General features: G+C 35.2%; 1 protein-coding gene across 1 annotated transcript; it reads left to right on the top strand.

Annotated features, from left to right (window-relative positions):
• The first annotated feature begins 16,957 nt into the window (after positions 1-16,957).
• On the top strand, positions 16,958-17,986 carry LOC149570826 (uncharacterized). The gene has a single exon (XM_089815636.1). The coding sequence runs from the start codon at positions 16,958-16,960 to the stop codon at positions 17,984-17,986; it is 1,029 nt and encodes a 342-aa protein (XP_089671762.1).
• The last annotated feature ends 2,495 nt before the right edge of the window (positions 17,987-20,481 follow it).

Genomic DNA, 20,481 nt, shown 5'->3' with positions numbered 1-20,481 from the left:
TCATAAATTTTGGGTTATAGTAGGAATTTGTTCTATATACATATTACATAGTTACATTTACAAAGGAGTACATTTTTTTTATCTGTTTCATAGTAATTATCAATAATTTGTCTTATTAACATGTATTATTTATCTTTTACCTATTACAACACTCTTTGAAACTTTGTGCAAAATCTTTCCCATTTCATTTTGTTAGGAGTCCCAAGTGTCAAAGATGGGGTCAAACACAATAGAGGCCAGAGGTATGTATGTAGAGTCTTAGTTGAAGCCCTCTTGTGATCTCAATTTGGATTGCTTGCATGTGTGATAGAAATCTCTAATGCCTAGTCTACAATTCTAACATTTTATCGCTTACCATATAGGCTATGCTTCATACCAGCTTTGATTCATCAGTGATTGTGCCTCTTGCTAGTACAGGAGATTGAGTTCAATCTGTAATATGTTTTTTGTTTTTTTTACTCTATTTGGATTCCCTAATTCAACCCTATAATACTAACATATTATCGCTTACCATATAGGTTGTGCCTCATACCAAGACTAATTCATTAGTGGTTGTACCTCTTGCTAGCACATGAGATCTAGCTCAGGTTGTAGTACATTTTTTTTTTGTTTGCTCTATTTAGAATCCCTAACTCGTACTCTACAATTCTAACATTTTATCACTTACCATATAGGATGTGCCTCATACCAACATTGATTCATCAGTGGTTGTAACTCCTACTAGCATGGGAGATCGAGCTCAAGATGTAGTATTGTTTTTGTTTTTTACTCTATTTGGAATCCCTAATGCCACTCTATAATGCTAACATCTTATCATTTACCATACATGTTGTACCTCATACCAGCACTAATCCATCAATGGTTATACCTCTTGCTAGTACGAGAGATCTAGCTTAGGATATAGTACATTTTTTATTTTTAAAGTCTATTGGGAATCCCTAATACCACTCTATAATGCTAAAATTTCATTGCTTACCATACAGGTTGTGCCTCATACCAACATTGATTCATCAGTTGTTGTGCCTCTCATGAGCATTGATTCATTGTTAGTTGTGTCTCCCATCGTCACTCTACCTCATCATTTTTTTAGGAGTCCCACCCATCGACGAAGGAGCCCATTACTATTATCATTCAATCCAACTATGGGACACATGGATGAGGTAATGAATAACTCAACTATCCACAATTTAGAACCCAATTTCTAGTTATTTTCATATTACTTATAGATAAGATATTTGATAGTGTATTATAATTTTTCTTCTTCAGACACCTGGCGAGCCACAAACTATGTCAAAGAGGCTCAATTTTGATGGTCCTACACAGTCATAGATATTGATAGTGATATACATATGTAGTTGTGTTCATCACATGATATTGACATATTTGACCTTTGTATTGTATATATTTGAGATTCTTATTGTGCACATTCAACATTTCTATCGCACACATTCGACATTTGTCAAGTATTCAACTTTTGTATTGTATATATTCGAGATTTATATTGTGCACATTAAACATTTCTATTGTACCCATTTGACATTTTTCAGGTATTCAACTTTTGTATTGCACTGATCAAACATAACATCTTTTTGTAACTATATGATTGATATGACATAATATATTGTTCATTTTGATATACATTAAACTTGGAATTCCATCCAACTTGTTCAATGTGTGCATACAAAGTTTTATTTCAGTTACTTTCTTGCAATTAATCAAACACATGAACATTCATTATTTTATACAAAAAATGTAACATGTTCATCAAATTCATTAAAGCATGTAATCATATGTCACTTATTTTGATGTAATAGGACATGAAAAGTAAAAATATGTCATGATTTTTGTATTTGTGTCAAAGATCACAGCCCAATAGTGCTTAAATACCCTTAGGGACAATTCCATTCAGTGTGGTCGATACTATCAGAGGGACGTTGTGTCATCATGAATGCTAATGATACTACATTGGGGGAGTATCCTAAGAATTTTAGAGTCTTGATATATTGCTTTCATGACTATTTTTTCATTGATGTCAACATAGCAGTGTTTTTGTTAAAGACTGGAAGAATAGTAGTCAGAGATCTTATGTTGCATAGAAACTATAAAATTTTAGCTTAACCAACAAATAATCTAGCTAGAATGATAGAACAAAATATGCAACTGTAGAAAGAAAAAATTTAGAACATAAGATGAAAAATGGAAGTTCTCATTAATTACAATGAAAGAATTACAATAATATAGGCTTCCTCAAAGCATAAAATAGAGGAAAAACATGAATAAAACTAAAAAAATATGAAGTATTCCTTAGTTAGCTTACATACTAAGAAAAGAAGCTTTATCCAATAAAGCATGGATAAAAAAAAAACATGCTAAGATTTATTTTCTAACACCCCCCTTAAGTCTAACTAAGGAGAAAAAAGCCTAAGAATAGGAAAGAGGAAAGAGGAAAAACCCAGAAGGAATAAAAGCCCCCCTCAAAGTATGCATTAGAAAAGCATCTTTTGAGACAGAAGAAAAGTATGGATGACCATCAAATGATAACTATCATAGTGCTAAAAAAACCTCCTTTGAAACTAGGATGAAAATAAGGATCAATTTGCATGAGTGCCCCCAACAACACTACTCGAACAATGAGTAGATGGAAAACTAAGAAAAACATCTGTCAATTGAAGATACAAAAGACAATAATCTATATAGAAGCCCCCAAACAATGAATAGATGGGAAAAAAGAAAAAATATCTACTAGTTAAGGATTTAGATGACACATAAATCTATATGAGTGATCCAAATGAGACTACTCAACCATGCAAAAATAAATTGCTAGTTGAAAATATAGGTGCCAATTGTTTACAAAACTGATCAACTATGGAACCAAGGAAGCATCAACATGAACAGTAGGAAACCCAACAAAATATTAAAATGAAAGGCATGACAGGTCCACTAAAATTGTATATCACTAAGAAAAAGATGAAGGCAAGACCCATGCAAAAAGAGCATGATCTTGGCCTATCTATGATGGACAAATGGAATTCAGTTCAACCTTTGTTATCATTACTATTCCATGCAAGTCTCTAATTTTGAGTTGAATCAAACTCTATGACTTCCATTTAAAATACCATTATAGCTTCAAGAAAGCAAAGGTAAAAAACTTCATTCTTCAAAAGCTCTAAGTTTCTTCAATACCTATAACAAAAAAATTCATTCCCCTTTCTAGCGGCCATGAACTCTGATGCCCTATAAAATTTTAGCTTAACCAACAAATAATCTAACTAGAATGATAGAACAAAATATGTAGCTATAGAAAGAAAAAATTTAGAAAATAAGATGAAAAATGGAAGTTCTCATTAATTACAATGAAATAATTACAATAATATAGGCTTCCTCAAAGCATAAAGCAGAGGAGAAACAAGAATAAAACTGAAAAAATTAGAAGTATTCCTTCCTGAGCTTACATACTAAGAAACAAAGCTTTATCAAATAAAGCATGGATAAAAACAAAAATATTCTAAGCTTTATTTTCTAATAGTAACTATGAAAGGTATAAGTGATGCTCAGTTAAGGAAATGCTCTACACTATACCTTGATGATGTGGTTAAATGCACTAAGTCTAAGTTGATGACATACGGAAGTTACACCTGATTTACTAAGAGTAGTGAAGAAACAAAGTATTGGAAAATAGTGTTCTAATGATTTATCACTATCTTTCATTTGAGATGTAATGAAGAGATGCATAGTCACACAGTGATAGAGGACAATCATGTGGTGATGTTAGTGAGTCCTGGTATTGCATGTGTTAAGTTTTGTATAGACTATGAGACAACAATACTATTCTAATTATGAATTAATCAACTATCTTATTCTAATTAATTGGGAAAACCTCAAGAGTGACTCAAGGAATTATTATGAAGATGTGGTATAAAGGAAAGATGTTTTCCTTAATTGGAAGGGTATCCAAGTTTGAAGATAATCACTGAGAAGTAGTGTGAAGTGTGAAAACGAGAAGTGCATTTGGAGGATGCGAGTAAGCGATCCAAGGGATTATTGGATGCATAGTATGAGATATGGTTACAAGACCTGAAGGAGCAAAAGTGTGGTTGACAAGATAAATATAGAGGAAGAAGTACATTTTAGTTCTATTATTTTGTATGGAATAATACAAAGACCATTTGGATAGTGGGCTTAGTGATCTTAACCTTGAAGCTATTTGGGCAGTATCTTCCACAACTCCTAATAGGGTTGGAATCTCCTAATAGGGATTCAAAGTCTCCTAACAAGGACTTATATGTATTGAATGTTGTAATAAACTCCTAATAGGGTCTATCCTCTAACAAAGAATATTTATATTAGTACATCATCTTATGGGTACCATTCCCACTGGGGTTTTCCCTTTGATCAAGGGTTTCCCCAGTTAAAGTATCTAGTGTTAATTGTGTATGAGTATATTGTTCTAGTTCCAATTTATATTATTTACATGGTTAAGTTTGTTTAAGGTTAATGACTATGATAGTAGCTGGATAACTAATTTAACCTCCCTCTCAGTTATATCAGTGGACTATATATTCTAACACATTGTGGCTAAAATGAGGTTGGTCCTAGCCTAAACTTGACCAACTAGAGCTAGCAGAGAAGCGATTTGATCCTAGGAGCAATGGTTTGAAATATATACAACCTTTTTCATTTTAACTGAATAACATTAAAATTTTTGCTAATAGGTGAGATACATATGCCAAATCCAAACCATGTCGAATCTCCAAAAATTGAGATAAGTTGTTGTAGGCTTAGATAACATGATCCTGTAGCACTTGATAGCTCAACAATACCTCATACGAGCTCAAAGAAATGCTCGATCAAAGGTCACAACTTGATGGTGCTTAGAGACCCTTAGGGACACTTTTGTTTAGTGTGATCGATAACGTTAGAGGGACATTATGGCTGAAATGAGGTTTCTCCTAACCTAAACCCGATCAACTGCAGCTAACAGATTAGATGATTCGATCCTAGGACCAACAGTTTGAAATATACACAACCTTGCTCATTTTAATTAAGCAACATTGTAACTTTTGACAATAGGTGAGATATAGATGCCAAATACAAAAAAAATTCAAATCTCTAAAAACTAAGATAGGTTCTTGTAGGCCTAGACAATGCAATCCTATAGCACTTGACAGTTTGTCAATATCTCACACGAACTCAGAGAAATGAGGTTTTTCCTAGCCTAAACCCAACCAACTAGAGCTAACAAAGCAACTGTAGATTGCTAGGAATGCATTAGAAGCTTTAAAACCCTAGTTGCTAGGAAAGAACACAAAAATTTAGTTTTCTTACATTAGAGTGTTTGATTGAGTCTTTGAGATTCACTAACTTGGATAGTTGAAACATGTTTACAATATCTATTTTTGAATTAGTATTGTATTCATTTCATGGGGATTGTGCATTTTCTATTGACTAGTTTGAAATAAGGTAGGGGTTTTGTGTTGGTTCAAGATGTAAATTGAATGTTTCATCCCCTTTTTGTAAATGTTGTCACTTGGGGATGGATCCTAACATTGTATTATAGAATTATAACAATGTGAATACAATAAGGGATGAGAGTTTACAGGTGGAGAGTGTTAGAGTTTGATGGTGTTTTGGAGTGCATTTGGGGTCATGAAATGGAGATTTAGGCGTAGCAGCATAAGATCTAGCCATTGGAGGGGGTTATTTTATGATGGAGTCCATCTTAGAATAGTCTAAGGATGGTGTAACAACTTTCATTTTGCAAGCATGGTGTTGGGAGGTCAGACATTGAGCAAGCCCTAGATTTTGGGGTTTTGGGATACAAATTGGGGCTTTCATATCCAAAGGTGTCATAGAGTCAAATTGGATGCATATTCCTATAGTTAGATTCATTTCATGATATTTATGAAAGTGTACAGGTCTAGGAGTACACTCATGATAGGGTTGCTTTAAAAATGTTGGGTATTAGGCCTAGAATCCAAAAGTAAATCAACAAATTTTGGAAGGGATGTTGTGAAACAACTGGGGTTTATTTCTACATATGTTTAATAAATTGGAAAAGGGTATTTGAATTTATAATATTTTTTGAAATTCTTTTGGGAAAATTTGGAGAAATCTACAAATTTCTCATTGGGTAGGGCTAGTAGGATAGTCCTAGAAGATGGCAATATTGTTGTGGTTCATTAACCATTGAAAACTATCACTTGGGGATTATTGGATATGTTATTTGGAAGGTATTGAGGATATTTGGAAGTTAGGAACACCTACTAGAGAGATTGAGGGGTGCTGGGTTGATTGGTTTGTAGACAACCATAGAGCATGGGGAAGGGTTGAATGCATGGATATGGAGTAGAGGAAGAGGATTGAGGTTGTGGAGTCTAGTGGGGGTATGAAATGATGAAATTGACCACTAATAGGTCTATAGTGTGGGTTGAGGGCCTAGAGTTTATTCTTTTGGAAGGAAGAATAAGGTGTTGTTACAAAACAAAAGAAAACATTAGCATTCTCCTAAGAAGATTTTGAAAATCCTCCATTAGCCTCTGCATCATTATCTCCAACACATATAAACTCCTTTAGGTCATTTGGTCATTTCCCAAAAAAAATTTGCACTTGGTTGTGCATTCTTGACAACTTTTGCAAAATTTACTTTGCAACTTTTTAACAACTTTTTGCACTATTATGCAATTTGATCTATCAATTCTCTTATCATGATTTATATAGGGTGGTTGGGTGGTTAGTCACCCTTTAGGACTCCTTTTCAATGCTTTGCAACTTTCTTGCCAAAAGTTTCTCAAGCAACTTTTAAAAGCTACAAAGTTGCACGATGCAACTTTTACATTTTTTTCCAACTTTTCACCAATTTGGTCAAACGAATGTCCTATCATCTCAAACTTAACCAAATACCTTACCTATGGTAAAAACCTCACCCTAATTCTTTGTAGACCCTATTGACCTTGTGATGATTTCATCATCATGCCTTGTGCCAATCAGAGGGCCATTTTAAGCCTAAAAGGGGTGACATAGTGTGACAACAAGGATGCGGTCTAAAAAGCCCCTATCCAAGCTTTGCATATGTTGTAGAGAAGCCAAAAGGGTATCCAAATATATAATTTATTTTCCTAACATCTTGGGAAATTTGGGAGAAAAATGCAAGAGGAAAACCATCTAAATCCATATAAGTTGAAGTTAATTGAATTTTTTTTTTAAGGATATCATCAAACCCACAAAAAAGAGTTCAAGATATAAATTTATAACAAAAATGCACAATATTTACATCTCTTATTAGTTTTATATACAAAATATGACATCTAAATATTCACATGTGATATCTCTTATCAGATTTTTGTACAAAATATGACATCTAAATATGCACATGTTACATGTCTTCTCTTTTTTATATTAAAAAATTGGCATCTACATATGCACATGTGACATCTCTTATCAAATTTTTATACAAAATATGGCATGTAAATATGCACATGTTACATGTCTTATTGGTTTTATATACAAAATTTGGCATCTAAATATTCACATATGTCATCTCTTATTGAATTTTTATACAAATTGTGGCATATAAATATGGACATGTTACATGAATTCTCTTTTTTATATACATAATTTTGCATCTACATATGCACATCACTGTGAAGTTGCAACATTTCACATAACATATATATATATATATATATATATATATATATATATATATATATATATATAATTTTCAAAATTATTCTACCATATGTAGAATGATTCAACTATATATCACACACTCAATCAAGGGAACCTTCTGGATCAGCTCTAACCCTTATTGTATCAAGTATTTCCTCATGATTAGGTTTACGTACTTTCCAAAATTTCTTGTTAAGATGCCTACCATGATATGATATCAATTGAATATTTGTTGTAACAATAAGGTTAGAGTAATGAATAATATGTCCGCGTGTCTCAAAATCCTCAAATAACTACGTGGTAGAATTCTTGATGGGGTACCTACATTTAATTATAAAGACAATTTAAAGTCAAAATTGATACATTATACATGACAAATTGACTTAAAGAGATCTCCATGGCAGTGGACAAAAAATATACTACCTTCTAAGACATGTGCCTATCACAATGACATATCCTATTGGGTACTTAATATCCTCACCACTAATGACTGTAGCTATCAGCTTCTTTTTGGGCTCAATACACTGATATAGAAAGTAATATGTTCATCATTATTGTGATATGCAATAACTGCATATACATGACCTGCATTAAATAGAAGGATAAGTTAATGGTAAAATTGAATATAATTTATTTTAACCAAGTATTAAATTGATAACTTAGTACTTGGTTCAACTAGGTCAGATACATGCTCAACATCAATTGATGCTTCAATCTGGTTGAGTTATAGTACTGTAGGAAGTTGATATAAATCAATTGGATGCAAAGGTCTGCAAGATCATTGGTCAACCCACTCTTTTGATTCACATTCATCCCATAAATGATGCATACACAAAGATAAAAAGCATGCAAGCTTTCTAGTAGAAATAGCTAGTGATGCTATATTTGAACTTTGAAATGAATACATCTCACTTGATCCTGTAAGTGTACAACAATCTTACAAATTTTCAATGTTAGGTTTATGTATCAACCAAAAAAATCTAGAAACCATCACTAGTAAAACTTGATTCATTTTTTGATGAAAATTGGTTGAATTTTTGATGCATGTTGGTCTAATATTCAACCAATTGGTTTGTCACTATTTTTGTCATAAAAAATTTGATGAAATATTGTATTGGTCAAAATGTCAATGATTTATTTGGTTGAAATTGAACTATTTTTTCATTACATTCTAGTGAATACATTGGTCAAAATCGCCATCAAGATTGGTTGAAAGTTCCACTAGTGTTGGTCGATGGATTGGTAAAAAATAATTAGTTATATGGCCAAGAAGCTTGTTAGGTAAATCAAACAAGATTTAAAATTATCATCATGTTCTCTAATTCACTAAAGCTATAGAAAGTGATATAGATGGAAGCTATTTGATATTCAAAACATCTTTAATATGAAAAGTTTATAAGGTTTATAATTGTATTACTCTACTTGTGATTGAATAAAAAATGATTTTGAGCATTCCTTTTAAACACCAACACACTTCCCTCAGTTTTTAACTCACTCCCATCTACTTTCAAATAAATTTCATCTTCTTCCTAGACTTGTAATTACACTAGAAATAGGAAACAATTTATACATGTTACTCCAAATAGAAAGGAGAGAGAAAAAATTAAAGGAAGAAGAATTAATTAGTTTGAGAGCACATCTACACCTGTAGCCATTTCATCACTTTTCTGTTAGAGTAATTATTTATTTATGCTTATTAATTAGATCATGTTGATTTAATTAATTAAGTCATGTATTACTCTAGTCTACTTAAGCTATCTTTTAGGTGCATATAATTAATATTTTATATTAATTATAATGCACAAACCTAGTTTTATTTCCCTTTAGGGTTTCGTTCATCTTTAAGGTTGAACTTTTGTACTTTTCATTTTCATAGGTTGGAATACAATTTTACTCTCAAAGCATTGAGATTTACCAATCTTTGTTTTTTTCTTCTCTGGTTTCTCTTCAGCACAGGTTATTTGCATGCAGGTGTTCTTGGCGATCTGTGAAGTTGGTTTTCACAACTCCTACATGGTATCATAGCATCCTTGCTGCTTCTTGGTTTGGAGATTTTGAAGCCATGATTTAGAGATAGAAACCCTCACTTTTTTGAGGTTTTTTCTTCAATCGGAGGAGGCATACTTTTTTGATGCACCTTGGGAAAAAATGGACACTGCCATCATGCTTAGAAGGCCTGGTACTATCAAAAATCATATAAAAGTTTTGATTTTTGGACACTGTAGCTTCTCGAATATTTTTTGGCTTCTTGGAAGGCTGTACGGATGTAAAAATAATTTAAAAAAAAATAAATCCATTTTTAACCGCTCCATCGAGTGGCCATCAGAGCATCACCCATGCCTGACTAGAGCTCCATCATGGCTAGTGCAATGTCAGTGGGCTTGCCACCATTGGTGGGGTGCCCTCCAACCACCTCTACTAGTTTAGCACTACCCGGCGACCACCGCTACCACTGCAGCTCCACTTGGCAACCATTGTCAGAAGCTAGCCATTGCCTGGCTAGCTTGTGTAGGAACATGATATAGTGACATCATCCTCTGACTATCGAGGTCACCTTTTTGACTATCAACATCACCTTGTTAATGACTAATGTTACATTTTGGCCACCATTTTTCACTCTTGCTGACATCATTTTTGGATGAGCTAATGTCTTTCTTTGGCTACTAATGTCACCTTTCTAGCTACTAAAATCATCTTTTTGGCAGCCAGTTTTTTTTGGCGATGGGCTTTTAGTCTAATTTTTTCCCATGACTGTATTTTTCTAGTGAGCTCAATTTTGGAGGAGCAGTTCATTTTTTGGCCATAACTTGAGCATACAAAGGTCTTTTTTTGATCCGAAAGAAGCATCAGAAAGTTGGTTACAAGATGGAGATGATGATACATGTTTAATTTTGTTTCAAGGCTATTTGAGCTCCTATTTTTGGTGTTGAAGTTGAGGCTTCAATTTCCTCCCTGTCTACATCTGGCGTCCAAGTTTTTTTCTCAAATTTTATGCTTTTAGTAGTTGTTTCTTTGGTTTTCAAGGGATATATATGTTGTGGGGGGAGCATTTTATTTTCTATAATTTACTTCAAAATTGACCCTTCTATTTTCATCTTCTTCCCTCAATGTCGAACCCCTCTATGGCCCAGCTAACACCACAAACTATCACAATTGGAAAGAACACATGAATCAGCTTCTTATGTCACATGGCTTATGGTCATGTCTGGATGAGAATCAAGCTATTATGTAGTGGCCTTTTGAGGTTCTTCAACATAGGAACAAAATGGATGAAGCCATGGGTTTGATTGCACTAAATATTTTGGATAGTCTCCTATTTCACTTGAATGGTTTGACAACTCCTCAAGCTATTTGGACCAAGTTTTGCAACTTGTTTAGCATAGTGAATGAGTTTTGGGCACTTCAGTTTGATGTAGAGTTGACTTCTTTGACACCTACAAGCTTCCCCACCATTAAGGACTTCTTGATGAAGTTCAAATCTCTATATTCTATTCTGCAAGGATGTGGGAAAAATAAAATAGATGATGAGTGTGTTTTTTTGATACTCTCAAAGTTCTAAGGATAGTATCAAATCTTTTCTTCCGCTTTCTACTCCATTAGGGATGCCTTGGGTAATAGACATTAGATTCCTTCTTTTGAGACATTTTGTGATTAGTTGACATGGGAACAGGCAAAGATCCAATAGGTGGATGCCTCTGGCTCTTCCAACCAATAATTGGTTGCTTAGTCTTCTTAGGAGAAACTAAAATAGAAATCAAAACTGAAGAAAGATACACCAAAAAATGATTCTAAACCTCTAGCTAACCTTTCCAAGGGTAAATCTTCTTCAAAGTCTACCGAGTCTATCTCCAAGACTAAGAAGAAATCAATTGAGACCTGCAATTTTTGTGGAAAGGATGGACATCCTATTTCTAGGTGTTGGAAATGTTTGGAGGCTTTAGAGGAAGCCATGTAGGAGCATCACATTTCAGCTCCTAAGTCATCATCCCCCCTACAAGGAAAGGTCACATTCTTACTGCTCGAGCTATGACTTCTAGGCCTACCTAGATTCTTGATTCTGGTGCCTCTCACCATATGAAAAACACTCAAAAGTTGGTCACCTCACTTGCTCCTTATGGTACTTCATAGATTACTATTGGGAACTCATCACATCTTTCAATCTTGGGTTATGGCTCTATTGCATTAGCTTGGGGTTCTCTTCAGGATGTTCTTTTTGTCACTGAAATTTCAACGAACCTATTATATATTTTTCAAATTTTCCACTCTGGCTCTGGTAAGACAATTGAGTTCTCACCACATGATATGGTTATCTGGGACTTACATGATTTTGAGATGATTGTGGCTACTAGGAGTGTTGACTTTGCATCTCGCCTCTACAGATTTGATGAATTTGAAAGTCTTCTAATGACATAGGTTCATGTCTTGTAGCACATGAAAATTTAGTAAGTAAACTTTGACATGAGCATTTAGACCATGTCAATTATAAATATCTTTAGTAGATGAGCACACAAGCACTTGTTCTTGGGCTTCCCCAAATTTCCTACATAGATGGTGTTCGTCAAGGTTGTGCTCGTAGAAAACAACATAGGGATCCTTTTCCACATGGACAAGCTACTCGTGCTTTGGCACCCTTGGAGTTGATTCATAGCCACCTTATGTCATTTCACACTCCTTTTTTTGGTGCCAGATATGTGCTTACTTTCATTGATGACTTCTCCATACGCAAATGGGTGTACTTTTTGAAGTACAAGTCCCATGTCTTTGATTCATTTCAAGTCTTCAAGACATTTGTGGAGAAGCAATGTGGTATTTCTATTTGGTAGATACACACAAATAATGGGGGGAGTATGTGAACCAATATTTTAGGGATTTTTGCTCTAAACATGGTCTTCAACATCAATTTTTAGTGCCCTACACCCCTTAGCAGAATGGTGTGACAGAGAGAAAGAATTGAAGACTTTGAGAGATGGAAAATTGTATGATTTAGTCCAGGTCCATGGATTCATCTTTTTGGGTAGAGGTAGTCAATTGTGCCAACTATATTTAGAATTAGATGCCTCATAAGGTAGTTTGACATAAGACTCTTGAGGAGGCTTGGTCTCATGTCAAGCCTGATGTATCCTCATTTTGAGTTTTTGGTAGTGCAACATGGACATTCATACTCGATGCTCAGAGGAGAACAATGGAGCAGAAGAGCTGACACCTCATTTTTGTTGGCCACTGCAAGGATGTTAATTCTTACAAGTTATTTGATCCTAATTCTAGAGAGGTCCTATTTCGATGAGATGTCCAGTTTGATCATAGCCTTCCTATAGTAGATACCTTGTCTCCAGAGTGCACTTCACTTACCACTATTCCCTCATCCCTTCTAGTTTCTTTTCCAGATGATGAGGATGATGATCTTGGTGATCCCCATTTACCTCCACCATAGGATCCTCCATAGATGCCGAAATGGGCTCATTTTATAGTTGAGGCTGCAAGATCTCTGGTGGGTGATCCTTGCACTTCCCGTCGCACCCAGTCTCATATTGTGGGTTCTAGTCTTCTAAGCCATGCTATTTGTGGTGATCCTTAGACATTTGCAGCTATGATAGGATATTCTAGGGGAGATAGTGCCATGGAGGAGGAGTACTCTTCTTTGATGAAGAATCATACTTAGGATCTTTGTACTTTTCCTAAGGGAAGAAAGTTAGTGCACTGCAAATGGTTATATCATACTAAGTTTTCTGTTGATGGTTTAATTGATAAGTACAAGGCTCATCTTATCATAGAGGGTTTTTCACAGGTTGAGGGTATTGACTAAACTGAGACATTTGCCCCTATCACCAAGATGAACTCTATTCACCTTGTCTTATCCTTTGCAACTTTATAGGGATGACCCATTTTTCAGATGGATGTGAAGAGTGCATTCTTGCACGGTGATCTTACTAAATAGATTTACATGGAGTAGCCTTAGGGATTTGTAGAGGATTCCTCCTTGGTTTGGAGACTTTGACGTGCATTGTATGGTCTCAAATAGGCCCCTCGGGCTTGGTATGAGGAGATGGACTCCTTTCTACTTTCTACAGGCTTCACTCACTACCATTCTGATCCCACTGTGTACATTCAACATCTTGAGGCTAAGGTTTTGATCCTTGTTCTATATGTTGATGATCTTATCCTCACTGGTGGCTCATCCTCTATGCTTTAAGATGTTCAACATGCATTGATGGAATAGTTTGAGATGAATCGTCTTGGTCTGTTACACTATTTTCTTGGTCTACAAATTTTTTAGTCGTCCACTAGGATTTTTATTTATCAAAAAAAGTATGCTCTTGACTTGCTTCAACACTTTGAAATGCTTGATTACAAGCCTGCTCCTACACCTTTTCATTTGGGTGTAACTTTTTCTACCTCTTGCACTTCACCTTCAGTGGATCCCACTTTGTACCGGTAGTTTGTTGGCAACTTGTTGTACCTAACTACACTCATCTTGATCTCTCCTTTATAGTTGGTCTTGTCTCTTAGTTTTCACATGAGCCTCATGAGAGTCATTGGAAAGCTGCCAAGCATATTTTGAGATACATTCAAGGCACACTCATGTATGGTATTCATTACACCTCAGTGTTAGAATTCTTTAGAATAACTGAGAGCGGGGGTGAATCAGTTATTCAAGGTCCAAAATGCCCTAATAAAACTTTTTCACCAAATGTAGTGAGCCCATAAATCTTTTAACCATCCAAGCTTAAATCGACCATATTAGCAAGTTACAGTAAATCAACATGCAAAGATAAAATGTGCAAGATCAACACATGACACAATGATTTACGTGGAAACCCAATTTGGGAAAAACCACCAGTAACATGCTACTTGATTCTCACTCTTATGAAGTGATGCCTTGTTAAAGGCCTGCCCTGTTAAAGGCTTACAACACACTATTAAATGTGACCCTGTTAGAGGATTTCACCAAACTATTAGGAATGGGCCTGGTTAAAGGACTTTAGAACATTCACTTAGAATGTCACCCTGTTAAAGGATTTATCTCATGGCTATCAAACCAATCTAAGTCCATAGGATTTAAACTAACTGTTACAATTGCTAGAAAGTAACGATAATGGTCTTTTGATATGATATAACTTACAACATACTTTGCAGATTTTAGATCACACTTTCATTTCAATCCTTATGCTTGGCTTTTATCACTTCAGCTCTGATTGCTTGTCTTCCTCTCAAGCTTCGTCTCCTTGAGTCTTCTAACTCATTGTACCAAATCATGCAAACACCTTTAGTCATGTAGATGCCTTTGACTTAGACACCTTCAGTATTGAGTTAGTCCCTTCAGCACATAGACTTCATCGTACTGCTACACTCGTTGTGCTCATACTCATGTACCCATACTCATAATCACTAAGCATATGGCACTGGCTTCATTGAACATGTATCTCACTGTATATGAGATTAACTTGTCCAAGTAGCTAATATAACTATATAGTGCCTCAATGTATGATGTTTCATTGTCCATCCATCATTGTACAAGTTTCACCATATAGTGAACAATCACCATACATGCTCATCACTCTCAACAATCTCCCACTTAACGACGTATGTACTCATATCCATAGAGATAATTCACATGACAATGTCTACCATTCAAACTTAACCTTGTCCATTTTCAACAACATCACATAGAAGTGCAACAACAAACTCATAGCATCGAGAAAATAAACCAAGTATACTACCCATGTACCATGTCCTTCTACTTACACTTCTAAATACCGCACAATCCTCTTGCTGAAACCTTCAACCATTCCAACAAACACATCTCTAATCACAAGAGATAACACCATCATCTCCATCTCTAAGTTTCCATGAGCACCTATAACTGATTAATCCATGCCAATTATGAATGCAACATTGCAATATTATGAAGTATCCAAAAAATGATCAATGTATTCAGAACAAAAAAACTAAACCAAGATCAACAAGTCAAAGTTCCAACCATAGTCTCAAGAACATAAACATGACAACATGATCTAAACAATCTCAACCAAAGAGATTACATGCTCCATTTAAACATATCATAACATGTTAAACGAAAACATAAACCACACCATTATTAAAGACTCCATTGAGCCCTCAAGATGTCAACATCTCCAGTCACGTAAAGATTAACATCTCCAAACAGTATTTCAACAAATGTGAAAAGATCCTTTTGCAACATCAGAATCTTGCACCTTCAGCATCTACAATACCAATGAAGATCAATTACTTCGTCATTGCCAACAACTCCCACTAAACAGTGGTGTTGAGTTACACATGGCATCTACGTCACTACCAACATTTCCCACTGTACAGTGGTGTTGAGTCACACATGGCATCATGACAAACATCTTCCACACAAAGATTGAATTACTCTAACCAGTCATCATTAGATGACCAATTAACCAAATTAACACTCCTTGCATCTTCATCATCATTCTAAGAAGACTCAGAATCAGAAGAACTCTCCATTTTTTTCTTCTTCTCTTTGGAATCCTTTCGTATATGACCAATCTTCTTGTAGTTCCAACACTTTGCTTTGGACTTCTTCCCAGAGCATTTAGGTTTCATGTCCTTCTTGCTTTTGTCCTTCGCTCTGCCTTGAACGATGAGAGCATCCTTAGCCACCTCGAAAGATTTCCTTCCCATCTCCTCTGACAAAATTTTGGGCGCGGAAAATTCATACCTGATTGGAAAATATCTGAAATGCAAAATTAAAATCTTTCAGACATAGACGGGAGTTTCCGTGGCGGTGAGAGGTTTCTTTTTCAGAAACCGACTTTCTTTTTGTCTTGACATTTGTTTTTTATTTTTATTCTTGACAATTAATTTTTGTTTGATTTCATTGATTTACAACTTGGAGCAATAACGAGGAGACGAATATGTAGGAAATTGCTCGAGACAAATTTATAAACTACACTTTTAGAAACAAAGTTTAGAAGGAAAATTGGAAACTTCATCATAGAGTAATAATATATATATATAGAGTTCGTTCTGCAATTATCTTGATTTCGTGCCGTTATCTTCAATTTATGCTAGGTACAACTGGATAAAGGTCATGACGACTATCCAGAATCAATCAGATGCGGCGTTGAAAGAAGCTGTTTTTGATATATCAAAGAAAGATGGTGATATTTTATATCTTGATCAGGGCTTGGCTATAGAGCTCTTCAGGCCATTGGAAGAAGAACTCAAGGGTTCTTGTACCAAGGTACGCTTCGCCGACCACAGTTTCGGAGTGGAGGCAGCCCTTGTTGCAAAGGGAGCCCTGATGGGTGTTCGGGAAACTTTAAGAAAAGTGGAACTTTTGCATTTTACCTATAGAAGATCTATGGATGAGGCACTTCAGGTTATGTCAATATTTTCATCTGCTTTACTAAGATGTAGGCTGAGATCCTTGACTCTTGATCTAGGGAATTCGGGAGAGGAGGGCGTCAAAGCTTTTGTACCACTCTTGAAATCTCAGAAAACCCTGGAAAAATTCGAATTAGCTTGTGCTAGCGTGTCCAGAGAAGCTGCTAGAACCATTTGTGAGCTACTTCCATGTGTTGAAACTATTAAGGTTTTGCATTTCATTTATACCGAGTCAAAAGACGATGCAGCAGAGAGCATTTCAGAGCTTTTCACGAAATGCATTGCTCTAGAGAGTTTCGAGTTCTCAGGAAACAAAATAAGCATCCGCGGTGCTACGGCTTTAGTAAACGCTTTGGGTAGAAGCCGTGGGTTGAAGACGCTTTGTTTAGGAGCTAACAGGTTTGGAAAAGCAGGCGGGGTTGCTCTGAGCAAAGTCATCTCTGGACATCTAGGTCTCACAGTAGTTATATTAAGCTATATGGATCTCCATGATAAAGGGGTGATTGCTATCGTCCGCAGCCTCAAGGATACAGCTCCATCTTTAAGTGTTCTTAAGGTTGGAGGAAATTATATCACTCGAAAAGCAGCTCCAGCTTTAGCAGAATGCCTTGCTGTAAAGAACTTGCTGACCGGATTTTTTGCAATAGATAACCAACTCGGGGAGGTTGGATCAATTGTAATATGCAAAGCTATTTCGGAAGGTCATGATCAGCTCCAAGAACTTGATTTGAGTGCAAATGCTATGACTGGAATTGGGGCTAAGGCTGCTGCAGAAGCTGTTGCAAACAAGCCCTATTTCTGTCAGCTTTCTATTAAAGAGAATTTCATTTCTGAAAAAGGAATTGAGACCGTCCGAGATGTGCTGAGAAAAGGCATCAAGGGTGAGTCTGTACTTTCTGAAGAGCTGGAACAATATCAAAAAGGCAGTGACTACGAGTCGGAGTAGAAACTGTCGGATGAGGATCTTTAGTATATATGCACATATATTAAGACAATTTTGGACAATCTTAATCCCATGAAGGTGTTCTTTAGTTTTAGGAACCACAGGTAATTCCTCCTTAGCTTCCCAGAGTTTCAAGCTCAGATTAATTTTACTAGTTTTCTCTTATTTAGTTTGTTTCTCTTATTTTATTTTGATATCTTCTGTAATGATGATGGGTTTCTGAGAAAACTATTAAGAAGATTAAGGTTGGCTTCTTTGGTCTATTAAACTGTCAAGAGATCTATGTGATTGTGACATATATGTTAATTTTGGAGTATTTGATGGTTTTTAAACTTATTTATGGACTATATAGCAAGGACTTATCTTATGTTTACTTTGAGATATCGGAAGCAATCATTTTAAGGCAGTTTAAACGTTATAGCTTTTTGAATTTCTTTATCTGTCTTCAAAGGGCAGTTTTTATATGTATTATAATGAGAGGCCCATTCACAATCGTCTTCAGAAACAATTTTAGTATAATTAGTTTTGATGCAAAGAGCAAGCACCTCTCTGCTCAGCATCGTCAAATCTTAAGCATAAAACAAACACAGTCTCTTTATTCGTAGATTGCAACAAGAAACAAAATTTAATTCAACAATCTGCAGATAGACTATTTACATTCATAGCCTCTGAATGGCCTTTCTTGCTACATAACATTTTATTATATTACTATGCAAAATCTTGTTTGTCATAGTTGATGTTTTTTAATGTTGATGGTTTTCTCTCAGGAGAAGATCTTTCTGTCTTAATCTAATATATTGATATCTTTCAATGAATCTTAATGCTGATATTTTATCATTTGCTGTTAACCATCCATTAGTGATCTTTAGTGATTATCTTTGTGCTCTATTTTATCATATTTGGAGATATCAAACCTTTCCTTAACTATATTATACTATGCGTTATTATCATTTTCCCATTTTTTATATTTTTAATTTGAATATTATCATAAAATCTCAGTTTAAATTCGTATTTATTATTATTTTTGTTTGATCGTAGTGATTTTTGTAATGGTATTAAAGTAAAAGCGTACATATAGACGTTCTAAATCTTGCATCTATGACCATTATAGCCCATAGTACCATCCAAATGCAATGCAAGCTCTGACCCAAAAAATTCATGGGCTGTAATAAAAGAACTCCCCATGCATTTATGCTTGTTTCACATTATTGTTATGAACACATATTCCATCAGGTAGATTATTATGATTGGGCTTTCATATTTTATGATTATAGCTTGAATCAGTATAATGGCAACTTTACCAATTTAACACTTTTTATCCGAACAATTGCTTTAATAACTTTTAATGCTGAAATCAAGAATTATGCAAATGAACACAATGACACAATGATTTTTTGTGGAAACCCAATGCAAGAGAAAACCACGACAAATAATTGCTTTATATATACACTTGTTCTTTTACAATGTTTTGTAGGCTCCAACCTACTAGATGCTCCAACCTTGACGTTTATGAGCACTGACTCACTGGAAGCTCGAACTCCCACACTTTGTAGGCACCGACCTACTGGAAGCTCCAACTCGCCATTGTTGTCTTCGTGAGCACCAACCCACTGTAGGCAAACTTCTTTTCCACCTCGACAATGTTGCTTACCCAATTGATGATGGATATTTTAGTTTCACAAATTCCTTTTTTGAACCTAATATTTATTTTTGTATAGATTCTTTAATCTTAGCTCACACATTTTCTTCTTGAAGGTAGCATTTGGCGCTGCACCAAAAGCTTGAACTATTAATTCTCGATACAAATGTTGAGACTTACCAAGATCCACAATACAAATCTCCAAGGAGGTGCCACCAAGTCAACACTCAACAATCTCCCCCAACACTGATTGAGCCTTCAGCTCCAACTGAAGGGAGACTTGAACCCATGACCCAAAGGCTCTGATACCATTTGAAGGTAGCATTTGCCATTGCACCAAAAGTTCGAACTACTGAGCCTTCAGGTCCAACTGAAGGGAGACTCGAACCCTTGACCCAAGGGCTCTGATACCAATTGAAGGTAGAATTTGCTGTTCCACCAAAAGCTTGAACTATTAATGCCTGATACAAATGCCGAGACTTATCCAAATCTACAGCACAAATGTCCAAGGAGGTGCTGACCACCAAGTCAACACTCAACACTTCTACCTCGAGTCAACTTTTTAAACAAAAATATTTTCTTCTAATCACACAACAAGTTCTGATATACATGTAGCTTCCCTTCACTCTTAGTCTTTTCTATATAAATATATAATTTTTTGTTATTCTTCCGACTTCTCTACATCAAATTTAGTAAATATAAAATATATATATTCTTTAATCTCGTTCTCCCTTTTCCACACACTGCTCTGTTATGCTTTTCCACTTTCTTCCACTCGTTCTCTTATGCAACAATCTGCTCCATATTCTCTTTCTTCTTACACACTTTTTTATTTTCCTTATATATTGTTTCTCTGCCT

Source organism: Cupressus sempervirens, chromosome 2, assembly GCF_028749045.1.
Source record: "Cupressus sempervirens isolate cs-2001-9-10 chromosome 2, ASM2874904v1, whole genome shotgun sequence".
Taxonomy (NCBI): Eukaryota; Viridiplantae; Streptophyta; class Pinopsida; order Cupressales; family Cupressaceae; genus Cupressus; species Cupressus sempervirens.
Note: the sequence above shows the minus strand (reverse complement) of the source record. Positions and strands in the feature narration are given on the sequence as shown.

Bases quoted from the DNA above. Each gene is read 5' to 3' on its own strand.
- LOC149570826 (XM_089815636.1), top strand. From the start codon at position 16,958: ATGGGTGTTCGGGAAACTTTAAGAAAAGTGGAACTTTTGCATTTTACC.